The sequence below is a fragment of the Chelonia mydas genome, chromosome 4 (assembly GCF_015237465.2).
Source record: "Chelonia mydas isolate rCheMyd1 chromosome 4, rCheMyd1.pri.v2, whole genome shotgun sequence".
NCBI lineage: Eukaryota > Metazoa > Chordata > Testudines > Cheloniidae > Chelonia > Chelonia mydas.
The window spans coordinates 85,207,882-85,222,567 of NC_057852.1; the positions used below are offsets into that span (position 1 = coordinate 85,207,882).

At 39.3% G+C, this 14,686-nt stretch overlaps 2 protein-coding genes across 3 annotated transcripts in view; one reads left to right on the plus strand and one right to left on the minus strand.

Annotated features, from left to right (window-relative positions):
- The window catches only part of CNOT7 (CCR4-NOT transcription complex subunit 7), a 111,775-nt gene that overhangs the window by 67,789 nt on the left and 29,300 nt on the right, over positions 1–14,686 (plus strand). The window lies entirely within an intron of this gene.
- The window catches only part of ZDHHC2 (zinc finger DHHC-type palmitoyltransferase 2), a 68,906-nt gene that overhangs the window by 18,909 nt on the left and 35,311 nt on the right, over positions 1–14,686 (minus strand). For both annotated transcript variants that reach the window (XM_037897688.2, XM_037897689.2), the window contains exons 4-7: positions 12,266–12,386; positions 11,048–11,117; positions 8,332–8,364; positions 2,331–2,451 (exon numbers count right to left, since the gene is read on the minus strand). In XM_037897688.2, the coding sequence (XP_037753616.1) occupies positions 2,331–2,451; positions 8,332–8,364; positions 11,048–11,117; positions 12,266–12,386 (345 nt within the window). The remainder of the gene's footprint in view (positions 1–2,330; positions 2,452–8,331; positions 8,365–11,047; positions 11,118–12,265; positions 12,387–14,686) is intronic.

A 14,686-nucleotide genomic window follows, 5' to 3' on the forward strand; every position in this document is an offset into this window, starting at 1 on the left:
TCCCCACTTGCTAGAGCGAAGCAAACACTGGAACGCTATGAGCTTGCTTTGGGTGGGCTGCTGCCCTGTGTTCTTATCCCACTCCCGCGAAGGGGCGATGAGCAGATGGACGTTGTGTATTCAGGCACAAGACATCAAGGTGGGGCTGCCACTGTGCACCCCCGCAGCTGCTCTGGAGGCAGCTGGTGGCCTCGGGCGAAGCCTCCGCAAGCGCTTGGTGTAGTGCTCTATTCCCGAGCAGGGAGGAGGGCAGCGGCTGGGCCATAAAACGATGGTGAATCACTGGGGGGTAGCGTGCATGTGGAGTGTGATTACAAACATATAGTAGTTGGGAGGTGCCCCGCCTTACCCCACACATACACAGCCTACTGCAGACAATGAGATGGGCAAGGAGGCTGAAGGTGCCATGTTAGGCTAGGAAGCACCTTCAGCAGCGGCAGCTTTCCCCGTTGTGACTCAGGTACAAGCGCAGGCGCCGACTTTGCAGGACGGTGCTCAACCCCCGGCTCTGCCCCAGGCCTGCCCCCACTCCACCCTTTCTCCCCAAGGCCCCACTCCTGCCCTGCCTCTTCCCGCCCCCGCTCCAGGCCCTCCCCCCAGCACGCCGCATCCTCGTTCCTCCTGTCCCCCTCAGCCTCCTGAATGCCGCAAAACAGTGGATTGCAGTGGGCAGGAGGCATGAGGAGGGAGGCGCTGATCCGCTGCTGGTGGGTGGAAGGTGCTGCCCTGGGGTGGAGGGGAGCTGATGGGGGGCTGTCGGCCCACCCTAGTTCCAAGCCCCCACGAGGACGGGCTGCTCTTCCAGAGAATCCTGCAAGGAGAGGACAAAGCAGGCAGCCAAACAACATTTATAAGGGAATACTGTGCAACTTTAAACGAGCATGTTCTCTAATAGAGCAACGTAACAACGTTAACCGGGAGGACGTTAAGTGAGGAGTTACTGTAAATATTGACAACAGAAGTCCTTTAAACTCATTTGAATCTCAATTACACACTGAAGTGGCTTTTAGAGTAGAGCCTTTTATATTTAAAATAACCAACTTGTGAAACTAACCCTGTCAGAATGACTGACCTATAGTTCACAAAGAAAACAGCACTGTTACAAATCTAAGGGCATATTCTTTGCTGTACATTCAGACGACAGTAAGCAGGACATTTTCATATGCACGCCTAGTGGACTGATTTAAATCAAAGTGATTTATTTCACCAATTTTAATTATGATTAAAATCAACAAGCCAGAAACCTTGAGTTTAATCTTGTTTTGCATTACTTTAGTTACCTTCCTAAGGTGGGGTTGATTCTCATTGATTGGTAACCATTAAAACATGTTGATTTGTATGTCCCATGAACTTAAATGAAAGTTATGTGTGCACAGCTGATGGGATGACGGGTCTTATACTTGAAATATACTAGAGGTGTTCTGTTACCACTGAACATATACCCACCAACCTGTTCGGAAGCAAGTCAAACTACCTGACATCCAAAAGCATATTCAGTTTTGCAGCTGAGGACTCTTAGGGTATGTTTACACAGGAACTAGACAACCGTGGCTGGCCAATGCCCATCTACTCAGACTCGCAGGGCTCATGTTGCGGGCCTGTTTCATTGCTGTGTAGACATCTTGGCTCGGGCTGGAGCCCAGGCTCCAGGACCCAGGACCCTGCGAGGTGGGAAGGTCCCCGAGGTTGGGTTCCAGCCCAAGTCCAGAAGTCTACACTACAATGAAACAGCCCCGCAGCCTGAGTCCTGCAAGCCCGAGTTGGCTGGCCCTGGCCAGCCACAGGTGTTTAGTTGCTGTGCCGACATGCCCTTTGTTTGTGCTTATGATACGGCACATATATGAACACAAAATCAGAGTCAACTGCTGAGGCCAGCTTAAATTTGTAACTTAGTGACCAAACGTAACAGAGTTATATATTTCTTATAGCCTCTTTTCCATAGTCTCTCTTTTCTGCTTTTCATACATTGAACAATTTTATTGTCACCATCTTAGAAGTGTAAAGACACACAGTAACTAAAATCTATTCATTTCACTTTCTTCCACATCACAATGTTTGACATATCACCACCACTCAGGAAAACTTTCAGTTTTTAAGAGAAGACTGTAGCCTGTGGAAGGAAAGTTCATGCTTTATATGAACACAGACTACAAATTAAAAACTAAACAAATGAGTTAATGTGACTATAAATATTGATATTTTACAACTCAAAAGGAGATATATATATACACTTGCTAAATATATAGCTCTGAACATACAGATCTGAGAGCATTTACATTTACAGAACCACACTTTTCAAATAAGAATATGGGTTAAAGATAAGTACTTACTGTCCAGAATTTAATAAAATACTGTAAATCTGTTGCAGCAATGAAAATGCAGTACAGTAGAGAATAAGCCAAGAAAAGAAGGAAAAATTTGTAATTGGAGAATCCAACGCAGTTGTTCACCCTGGCAACAAAAAAAATAAGTACATGAAAAACTGAATGAAAACAAATACATTTTAATAATCTTTCTTTAATTGATTTAGTCTAATTTTTAATGTACTCATTTACTGTAAAATAATTTTAACATAAATCTGTAAACAAAAATAGTAGCTTCCTGTATATCTCTCTAGTACCATAAACTGTCTATGAAATTTTTCATTAACACATTACTTTAAAAAAAAGTATTTAATACAGATGGACGAGAGATGCAGCTGTTTGCTTTTGGACTCCAAAATAGTATTTTAAAGAACTTCCACAAGTCCTCCCCACGCTCTCTCAATTTCAACAAAAATCCTCAGTCTGAAATCAGGCATAGAAAGGGCCTAATTTGAAAGGAATATTTTTGACAAATTAACATATGGATGACTATCAGGATTTTGTAGAGAAACTTCCAAGCCTTAACTATGGCAATCTCCAATATGACGTTTTACTATTATAATATTTCTTAAACATTTAAACTAACTAATAAAAGATAATCACACTATTGAGATGGGTACACTGGAAACCATATCAAGCCATTACCAACTGGAATGAAGGGACACTACATTTACAATCTTATAACTATAGTTGCACGTATTTTGAACAAGACTAAAGTTGCTTAAAAGGGTCAGGATTTTGGAATCACAATCTTTAACATATTGAAAGAAAGGATTAAATAGAGAATCCTAACCTCAAACAAAGAGACAAAATGAAAAGCTCTTAAGCCTGAAAGAATATTTAATTCAAAGCGACAAATAAATCAAGCTTATGAGGTGCTGAAACTTGAAATGACTCAATTAATAAAGACTGTCTTTTAAAACAGATCAACACCAAGAAAAAAAACCTTCTCTTTACAATTCAAAAGATAACCATTTCTGTAGTCTCCAAAGAAGCAAAGGAGGATTCTGCTGCAGCACATTTCCTGAAGTGTTCCTGACCTAAACCATCATTGGTGAAAGCTGGCTGCATCTTATAGGGAACATGGGCCAGGTTTGAGTTTGGGTCTGGATAACTATTTGGTCAAATGCTAAATGAAGTTTATTACTAATAAGGAATGCAAAGGACGGTTTGATTTTAGGCAAACAGGCACTGCAGTAGGCCACAGAATAGAATTCAGAGACACCCGAGTTCTCCAACCTTCCATTAAGTGTGCATATGTGGGTTTTGTTTATTACTGTTTCCCCAAGTAGACGTTAAAACCTTCCAAGTCTGTTATCTAATCAGTTAAAGATGCAGGAACTATATTAATGTGTAAAGGGGAAATAAGCTAAATAAATGGAGTATAACATAGGTTGTATGATAGAGAAACTTAAGGTGGAACTCTAAAGTGGCAAGCTACAAAGAAATAATTCAAAGAGCTTGTCTACACAGTGGGTTAGTGCGCACCAGGCTTGGGTGTAAATTCTCGTGTGCATCAGCATGTTTCACACTAACCAGCCATGTGGACTCTGCTGGCACACACTAAGCTCCCTAGTGTAAGCATTTAGTACGAGCCAGCAGGGTCCACACAGCCAGTTAGTGCACGACCTACTGGTGCACACTAGAATTTAGACCCTACCTAGTGGGTTAATGCACACAACATAGACAAGCTATACTTCCTTAAAACAAAGGCAAGAGTCAGCTTAATCTTTTGGCAGACTCTTAGCTCAACTGACTGGATTAATGGAAAAGCAATCTTCCGTAACTTTCTTTTGAAAAGTGACCTCACAGCATATTAAGCGGTGGTGGCCGTTGTTTGACTTGTTGGAAAAGGCGTGTGCCCCTTTAAGGGCTAGAACACCAGAAAGTGACTTTCTGCTGCGGCTGCAGATCAGGTCAGCATGGAGACAGTGACCCATTTCCCCCACCCCCCCAACCCCACATCACATGACCAGAAGAGAGTGGAGGGACTATATCGGTCCATTCCAGTGCAGGAAAAACCCTCTTTTACCTGGACCGGGAAGAGCAGCAACTAGAAGTGGTGACATACCGGGTTTTGTCAAAATCTGCTGTGGGCACTGCACTAGTCACTCCTTTATCCAGGGGCTGGGAAGGAATTTTCCCTCACTGCCAGACTGCCCAAGATGAAGTATGGGGGGAGGTTTGCCTTCCCCACAGTGGGTTCTGAGGGGCTTAGTTGGGGCGAACATGAAACGGGAGTTAGGCTATTATGTTGCAACTCGTTATGTAAATGTGGAGCGGATGTCCAGTGAAGATACTTCCTAGGGAAAGGATATAGTGATCAGTTAAACTGAATTGGTAAAGGATTTAAAAAAGGTATTCTTTAATGGAGTGGAAACAAGGGGGTTCAGGGCTTCTATGACTTCAACAAGCTAAGTACAAATCTGTATTATGGATTTCATAAAATGTCCCCTGAAATTCATCAATACACTACCAGCACCCACTCTATATCCTCTACCGGCCTCATTTTGGCTCAGGGTTTATTGGATTAAAATGAAAGACAGTGAAAGAGACTTGCTTTGAGCCGGATATGTCTGCCCTATACAAAATCTATCAATTTGGATAGAGAATGTCTTCAAATGGGTAAACAAAGCCAACTCTACTGAAAGGAAATTAGTTTGTATTCCTAAAAGCCTACGGTCTGAATAAATAGATCTGTTAATTGCCCTTTATGTGTCAAATGAGTGCTACTTTTGCAGTATGTAGCTTGAGGCAATGGGTTTCTAATTTGACTTCTAAATTCACATGAAAATTTGGGTCTGCCTTAGGATAACACATGACAAATCAAGTTTAGAAAAAACTACATGTTTTGTGAACCTTATAATAGCTTGATTTGTAATTAGATATTGAAAACCTCCAAGGCTCTGAAGATAACATCAATGGAAATAGCATTTTCCATGACAAGAATCTAGTTGTGCTTATAAAGGGTTGAACAATTTGTTCAGCGCTCAGAATTAACACTGTAGAAGAAAAAGCTAAATTTTATGAGAGACATGAGGTGGGTAAAATAATATCTTTTATTGGACCAAATTCTGTTAGTGAGAGAGACAAACTTTCGAGCTTACGCAGAGCTCTTCTTCAGTTCTGGGAAACGTATTCAGAGTGTCACAGCTAACGCTACGTTTATGTCACAGAGGTCATGGAAGTCATGGAATCCATGACTTTTAGAGACGTCCGTGACATTCTCTCCTTCAGCCCCAGGGGCTTGCAGGACTCTGGAGCTGACAGCCAGTGTGGCCCTGGCAGGGTTCCGGTGACAGCAGCGACAAGCGACAGGGGGCCCCCTGCAAAGTTGCAGCGATAAGTGACAGACTCCGGAGGGGGCCCTCCTCGGGGTTCCACCAATGGGCGACCGCTTCACGCATGGGCGGGGCAGGCCTTGGGAAGTGGGTGGGGTGTCCCATTTTTTCTTTGGGAAATATGGTTACCCTGCAGTTCCCAGCTGCTGCGGGTCGACGGGAAACCCCACAGCTCCCAGCCACCACGGTGATGGGGGAAACCCGAGGCAGCAAAAGTCACAGACAGGTCATGGCTTCCATTAATTTTTGTTTATTGCCCGTGACCTGTCCGTGACTTTTACTAAAAATAACCATGACAAAATCTTAGCCTTAGTCACAGCTAAATACAAAGTGAAAAAGATTGTTTATCATAAGTAATTAACACACATTTCAAGGGATCATTCAAACTGAAGTGGCCAGTTAACACCCCTCTAGTCATAGTGAGGAGAGGAAGCGGGTGGGAGAACGCAGAACAGGAGGGGAGTGTTAGTGGATTATAGATTGTTGTAATAAGCCATAAATCCAGAGTCCGTAATTTTTAGTGTCTAGCAAAGTTATGAATTTAAGCTCCCAGGCTCATCTTTTGAAAGTATTGTGCAGGTTTCCTTTGAGGGTGAGGACTGACAGGTCAGATGTGGAGTGATCACTTAGTGAAAACTGTTCCCCACAGGTGATACAGTGTTTTTTTTTTGTCATTTATCATTTTCCTGTGAGAATTCATTTGAGAGTGTAGTGATTGTCTGATTTCACCCACATAGTTTTATTGGGGCACTTAGTGCACTGGATGAGATGCACCACATGTTGTGATACACATGTGTAGAACTCATGGATCTTGAAAGGTGTGTTGTGGGGGTGCTGATCATTCTAGCAGTGGAGATATGTCTGTAGGTTTTGCATCTGTTGTTCTGGCAAGGCCTGGTGCTGCTTTGAGCTGGTGTGTCTTCATCTGCGGGGTGCTTGCTTCTGATGATGAATTTGGAGAGATAGGGGGGTTGTTTGAAGGCCAGAAGAGCTCTATAAACCAATGTCCCAATTTATTTTAGAAATGTTTATGCTACTGGGGTAGCCCACTTCTGTGACACATGGTACTGTGAGCATGAAAGTCAGATACAACTGCTAGAAGTACTGGTGAAATTATTATTAACTGTTGAAATTACAGAAGTGCAAGAGGCTCCAGATTAAGATCACAACCCCAGTGTATTATGTATTTTACAAAAAGACACTGTCCAAGACACTGTAGAAAGACAAGACACCAGGAATGTGTTTTAACTAGGCCTCGACATTATTGAGGAACACATCTGGGAACTGTCCAAGAGTAATCCATCCATTGCAGGTCATCGTTCCTTTGTAATCCATACCAACTGGTGGACGACTGCTGTCAGTCCCCCATCCCATTAATCTGGTGCCAACAGCAGTGCTAGGACCCCACTGCCTCCTCATACAAGGACTAAAGGGGGAGAGAAGAGGCGTTTGTCTCCTTGCTGTTCCAGACATTATGACTCCCTACCCCATTCCCCACCTTTATTAGGAGATGCCTTCTCCTAATCCACTTCCAACTTCAGTTTATCAGAAACTGGGCCCCCCTATTACCTGCACTTGGCACCTGCCAAGTTGCAACAAAACTTAATTTTACAACCTGACTTACCCACCAGGTCCCTGAGCTTCTGAGAGAAAGGCAAAAGAAAATCTCCACAATGCCCAGGTCATTCCAGAAGTGAGGGAAAAATTGCTTCCTAGCCCTAAGGGGTGACTAGCCTGACCACAGCAAGGCCCCAAAACATGGTCCTACTCTAATCCCAAGGGGGAGAAGCTTTTCTTCCCAGTGCAGAATGGTGCCCCTCTTCAAACTCCCGTAGAAAAGCCAAAGGTTTTTTTCCCCCAGACAAAGCCTCTCCCTCTTCCCCCACACCTCTGAGGATGATAGGGTGGATGGGGTGGAACAATATGGTAATTGCCTAAGTAAGTGACATATAAAGGGTAAAAGGAAAGGAATATGATTAAATCCAGTTAGTTTTTGTTTTAAAAATATCCCCAGCCATATACACATTATCAGCATGTTTGTAGTGATAAACAAATAATTCCATCAGCCTTTCAAGCCATCATTAATTAATTGATGTCTTATAACAAACATGAACATGTCTGCAATTCCTCTAGAGACATAAGTTTTACATCCTTTATAGATCTGACAATGGCTAAGATGGAAATGTAGGGGACCCTCTCAGGCTACCTTCATTGACAGATCCTAGACTAAGTGGCTCCAGGAAGCAGGCTTCAGGAGCAGCTGAAAAAGGTAACTTTGAAATCCAAGGTTTTGGCCCCAATCATCAGTCCATCCTATGTCCTGACTGGGTTCTACTTATTCCTTAATAATTTTCTTCCCAATTCATGAAGAATGAAAAAATCTTTTAGTACCTAAAATATTATGTGTATGTTCATCCAAGTCTAAAAAAAATGCATATATACAGTGTAAAATGGGAACTGCATCACTCTACTATGCCAAACTATAACAGACTCATCATTGGGCTGGAAAGAATCTTCTGGTCTATATACTCCAATCTCTTGTAATAGTGAAACATGTCTTTCACATCAAGCCCCTCAAAACTGTATCTCATCTAATTTGGGAAATAAAAGGTATGAACTATACTCACCAAGGGCAATGATGGTCCATTTTCAAAATACATCTTTAAAAGAAAGCAAACAATTATATATATGTTAAAATAATGGGAAAATAAACAGGAAGTTTAGAGTTTAAACTAAACACAAATGCTACAAAATATCTGATTTCATATATCCAGGAGAATGGGTTGCCAATCAGCTACATAGCCTTCCTCAGAATAAATCTCATTCACAGTTATAGTCAAGTCTGCTCACATAATGCACCACCTGCCTACAGTAGAAGTAGGCTTTTCCCCCCTTTGAAAAGTAATAGTTGGCGGTTCAAATTATATTTTTGCCATCTTTTATTACATAACTTAACAAGTTACTATATATGAGCACATTACCATGAATTTGTATTGACATTATCCACAAGTTGTTGCAGAAGTTCACAAAGATCAACCTACGATGCCAGCCTCCAATGCCCAACTGTTACATTTTCAAACAAGCACATTTGTGCTTTCTCTCAAGCTTCTTCCTCATGCTTGGGAGGTACACCCTCTAAACAGCTGCAAAGCTACCCCAGTACTCCTTCAAACTCTTTTTTAAACTCTCCTTTGCTGTGATGCCTACAAAATTCCTGACACCAGTTAGGCTGCTTGTGTACTGAGACCACTGCCTACCCAAGCTGACCAATCCTGCCTCTTTCCTTGTACGCCCGTCGGTCTGTATCCATTTATTGTCTCTTTAGGGGAGGAATTGTCTTTTGGTTCTGCGTTTGTACAGCATCTAGCACAATGGGGTCCTGGTCCATGACTAGGGCTCCTAAGCACTAGGATAATTACTCCTGAGGGAATTCTGCACCAAAAATATAAAAATTATGCACGCAATATCTTAAAATTCTGCAAATTTTATTTGTCAATAAATAAATGTGGAGGCTCCAGGATGGCAGTGGGGAGCAGAGGCCACTGGCTGCACAGAGGTGGGAGATCACCCTGCAGCCCCCCGCCCCGACATAGACTCAGCGATGAGCTACACTCAACCCTGACACAGTGCAAGAGCCGAGCCCACCCCAGAAACACCTCGCAGCCCTGGCCCTCCATTCCAGGCACACCAGGTGTGGGCAGGCAGGCTCATCATGGCAGGATCCAAGTGTGGAGGAACTTAGTGTGGGGGGATCCAGGTTTTTATCCTTCAAAAGTTATGTCCACTCTGGAAGACAATAGATGACTGGAGAACTAATATGTTTAAGACCTCAGAGATACCAAGGAAGTGATGTATGATTATTTAAGAAGGCTAGTAATCTTTATTTGAACTGTTTAAAGCGCCACATTTTGTTAACACCAACTTAACTAAAATGCTCAGGAGAAAAGCTCTTCATTAACAATTCAACACCCTTACCCTTCTACTAAGGGAAGAGAGCACTCCTAATCCACATGCGAGTTATCTACGGTGGATAAAAATCAGTGAAAGATTTTTTTTAAATTTAAATTCAATACATTTTTTCTTTTTAAAAATCAACCTATTGAAAATTAAAATTGAAACTGACAACCTACATTTAAGGCCTAAATTTACTATAATCTATTAAAATAATTTAAACTAAATTAAATTGAATATTCAACCAGTATATGTTTGCTGCCACAATTTTAAAGAAATTCAAACCATTGAACTGGTGAAAGTCACTGACTAAGCACGTGGAACCGGAATTTATTGAAGTGCTAAACCTAGCTTTTGACAGGAGCAAAAGAATAACATCTTAAATTCAGTTTATTCAACTAGCTCAGTTCAATGACTAGTTCATTCAAAGTCGAGCAACCCACTGGGAGCTGAAAAAGCAGAAAAGCTTGTTTTCCTCTTATAATACATGAATAAAAACAATGTGTGAGGCTGAGATCTACTAGTTCTAAAATCCCAAAGGACATAGTGGACAGAATCACTGTCCAATTCAGTAAAGACAATACTTCTTTTGTTTAATAAATCAGTTTGAAATACAAAACAGTTTGATTAAGCTGATTTTTTTATGTATCCAATACGTTTAGGGTAGTTTTATTTATTAAAAAAAACAATTTAAAAATGTTTTGTGCATTTTTAATTGAATTCCAATTTCCATCCAAAGGCAGCTTGACACATATCACAAGTAAAAAAAAAAAAAAAAAAAAATCAAATAAAACAAGAAATGGCTCTTTTGCTATTTTCTTACAATCAAAAAATACAAATCTGAATAAATGTATATTAAGCTATATAATTGCTTAAATAAATGTATACAGATATAGTGTATCCTACAAGTTAGCAAAAAAGAGTATCAAATGGATAATAAAGGCTATATTTAGTTACAAAACATGTTTTAATGGTTACCAATGAGAAAAGTACCTCTCTTTAGAAAAATAACTAAAAAGTACAGATGTAATACAAGATTAAAATTAATTATTTAAATCAAGGTTTCCTGTTTGCTGATTTAGATTTTAAATCACCAGTTTAAATCACACCTCCCTGAACTCACCCAAGAAACTGTCCAATAAAAAACAAAAAAAGAAAAGTAAACATTCTTGATGCTTGTACGGAAAATTAAAAGCAGAAACAAACCTTTAAGAATACCTTTCAGAGTGTCTTTGTAATGAAACACCAAATAATTTTTTGTAATTAACAAGAAAGTAGCAAAAAATGTATTGCTCAGTTCTTTACCATTTAGCAGAAGCATTTTTATAATTATTTTCTTTTGCATTAATAAGATTTAACAATTGTTATTTAACATTAAAAAATTGTTCTTACTTGTCACACACGGAACAGTGATGGCAGCGGTCTGGTTTTACAAGTTGGCATCTGTCACAGTATCTGATTGCTGAGAAGAAAAAATATCCATGTTGCATTAGATCTAACATAAGGTTATGCACATTTTAACATCTTTAGACCCACTCAAAAATAAATATTTATAGTCAAATCCTGAATTCCCTGTAACTTCCAATAAAATGATTCAATTTGAATTTAGTGGGAGTTGCACATGTTCAGCACCTAACATAACGGCTATTTAAGAGCTACTTGTGAAGTGCATTTTGAATTTTTAATACACATGAGAAATATTCCAACAAATTGCATTCTGGATTATTTATTAAAGCTTTTCACTGAAGCTACTTTTCAAATAAAGAAAAGTCAGCATTGCAAAACCTAAAAATACAATAAAAGGCTATGTAACATGATTAGTAATTAATAAATAAATTCACATTAATTCTAAGAAGCCATTTTAGGATTTTATCCTAATAATAGATTTTATTTTGTATATTGCCTTTAAGGTTTGCTTACTTGGCAGACACGCGTAATCTGAAACTAATTACACTGATGATATAATGTAAGGCCTTTGACTGTTTAGTTTTCAGATTTGGCGTTTGCTCTTGCTAATATTTCTTCATCACTGTAGCTGACGTGCATAGGTGCCACAATAGTAGGTGCCATAGACAATCTGATATTAATATTTACCTTTTCAGGAATGAAAAATAGAAGTCAAATTATGTAACCTTCAAATATATATTTCACCTTCCTGTAGTGTTTGTTAATACTGCAAGCTATCAAACAACTACAGGTAAACCAGTGCTGCTTTTGAAACCAGCCTTGACACTAGTTAGGATTTGAACAGTATTAGTGTGTTTTCAATCAGTCTTCAGTTACAAATCGTGGGTATGTATAAAGCTTAATAGAAAAATCAGATTAACTTTGACTAATATTTCAGTATTAACATTCTTTATGTTTTTAGTGTCTTGTTAACTCTATTACCATAATTACTCATTACTACATAGAATCTGCATTTGCAGAATCTTAAATAATGTATTTCTACTAAATAATAATAATAGGGCATCATTCTTAGGTCAGTTTTTTCTTTTAAGCTTTGAAAGACAATTCATTTTTTTAAAACATCGTCTAAAAATCTCACTTCCTACTGACAATGAATGTGTCAAGACACTTGTCTCACTGACCACAGAAACAAACAGAATTTACCTCCAGACATTGTCCTTGTGTAGATAGGAAGGTCCTTGGCTGCTCGCCTAAAAATTTCTTGCTGGGCTTCACCTCTAGGCTCCCTTTCCAGTAGTTCTTTGTCTGCATATGACAGATGGAACTGGAAAAATAATGTAATTTTTAATTAGTAATGCCTAGAAAATTACATCTTTGTGGACTTTTACTCCAACTAAAGAGAAAGATATTCATTAAATAATGATGGAGTAGCTGTATGTGCAAAATACTGTAGCGAACAACCAATTGTTCCCAAGAGAGACAAATTCAAGTTTTGGTATTTTTTCATTTCTCTTCTTAGTCAAAAGCAATTTAAAACATTTCCTGATTCCAGTGTGTATCAACCTAATATTGATTGCTCTCCTTAAGGTAAAATAGGAACTCCAAATGTTTAAAATTAAGCAAGATTAACTGATATATCCTTAGACCATTTGGTTACCATTCTCTTGACAAGTTTCAAAGAAGACTACCTCAAAGTGTATTAATGAACTGTTAATGCATGTCAGGAGGGTCCACACGGTTCATCCACAGCAGGCTAGTGCAGAGTAGATTTAAATTCACATCCCAACTTGACATGAATGAAATGTTCCTATAGACAAACCCAAAGTCCACCCCTGTGATTCTGAATAAATCCAACTGGCTATTGAACAGAAGTTAGTTACTTTAGTCTTTCAATGTCATAAGAGGGGGCAAAGAAAAGAAAATATAATACATAACAGGCAGGAAAGTAGGAAGGGGAATTGTATTAAGGACTCATACTTAGCAAAGTCAACAAATTAGTGCACACTATGCAATCTCAATTTTGTCCCTCAACACACCTGAACAAACTACTCAAGCAGCACAGGAAGAACATCCTAGGGAGTTATGGCGACTTTAACCTTATAAAGGAACAGAAGCAGTATGTTATAGTAGAACCTCAGCGTTACGAACACCAGAGTTATGAACTGATCAGTCAACTACACACCTCATTTGGAACTGGAAGTATGCAATCAGGCAGCAGCAGAGACCAAAAAAAAAAAAGGGGGGGGGGGAGGGGAGGAATACAGTACAGTACTGTGTTAAATGTAAACTACTAAAAAATAAAGGGAAAGTTTTTTTTAAAAAAAAAGATTTGACAAGCTAAGGAAACTGCTTCTGGGCTTGTTTCATTCAAATTAAGATGGTTAAAAGCAGCATTTTTCTTCTGCATAGTAAAGTTTCAAGCTGTATTAAGTTAATGTTCAGTTGTAAACTTTTGAAAGCACAACCATGTTTTGTTCAACGTTACGAACATTTCAGAGTTACGAACAACCTCCACTCCCAAGGTATTCATAACTCTGAGGTTCTACTGTACATCATTTTATGCTTACCTAAAACCCAGAGTATTTTGTAGCACTAAATTACTTGTAATTAATTAAAGGGATGATGTCCAGTGGACCTGTCCTTTAGCATCTGTTTCTACACTGCTGAACAAGGATGTTGTTGCATAATGCTGCTGGCAATGAAGTTCAAAAGCACTACTGGAACAGTAGACATTGCCTTCTAATACCTAGATTTGCTACATTTAATCCGATAGTCCATTTTAAACTCTAACAGTATGAAATAGCGGCAAAGAGTCCTATGGCACCTTATAGACTAACAGATGTATTGGAGCATAAAGCTTATGCTCCAATAGGTCTGTTAGTCTATAAGGTGCCACAGGACTCTTTGCCTCTTTTACAGATCCAGACTAACACGGCTATCCCGCTGATAGTATGAAATAGTTGCTTTCCAACCCAGGTATATTTAATGATTTAGCATATGACTAGCACTCAGTAGCAGCCTTTTTTCAACATCTTCTATTGAAATTGGACTATAAGAATTTGAGTAGATCCCTCATCTAATTATCCCTATATAGTCTTCACGCACAAACCGACACTCCAAAAGAGTATAAATTATAAAAATTGTGGCATGTAAATACCAAATGAAAAACAGATTAACTTAAAATTTTTTTTAATATTCCCCCCAAAAAGATACAGCAAATGTTGCTAAGTTAAACTCAGTAGAAGTCACTGATGACTGTATTGTGGCAGAATGCAGAATTGAACTGTTTATTTAGAGAAACAATGATCTTTCATGAAAAATTATTTGTAAATGTGTTCATGGTTCCCACGTAAAAAAAAGGGGAGGGGGGGCATTTGAAAAAGCCCAAACATTAACCATGAAAATCACAAGTTAAGGTTACATAAGCAATTCAGCATCAAACTTACTATCCAAGTCTTGTGCATACACCAGTGAAAAGCAAATTGTTTCTACTTTTTGAAAAAGGCTCATGATGAGTGCTTGCCACTTGAAGTTTTTCCTCCTACACATGTGAACATTTTCTTTTTCTCCTTAATCATAAAACTTTTCATAGTAATAGCTCTTTGCTATAAATTGATAGTGGGT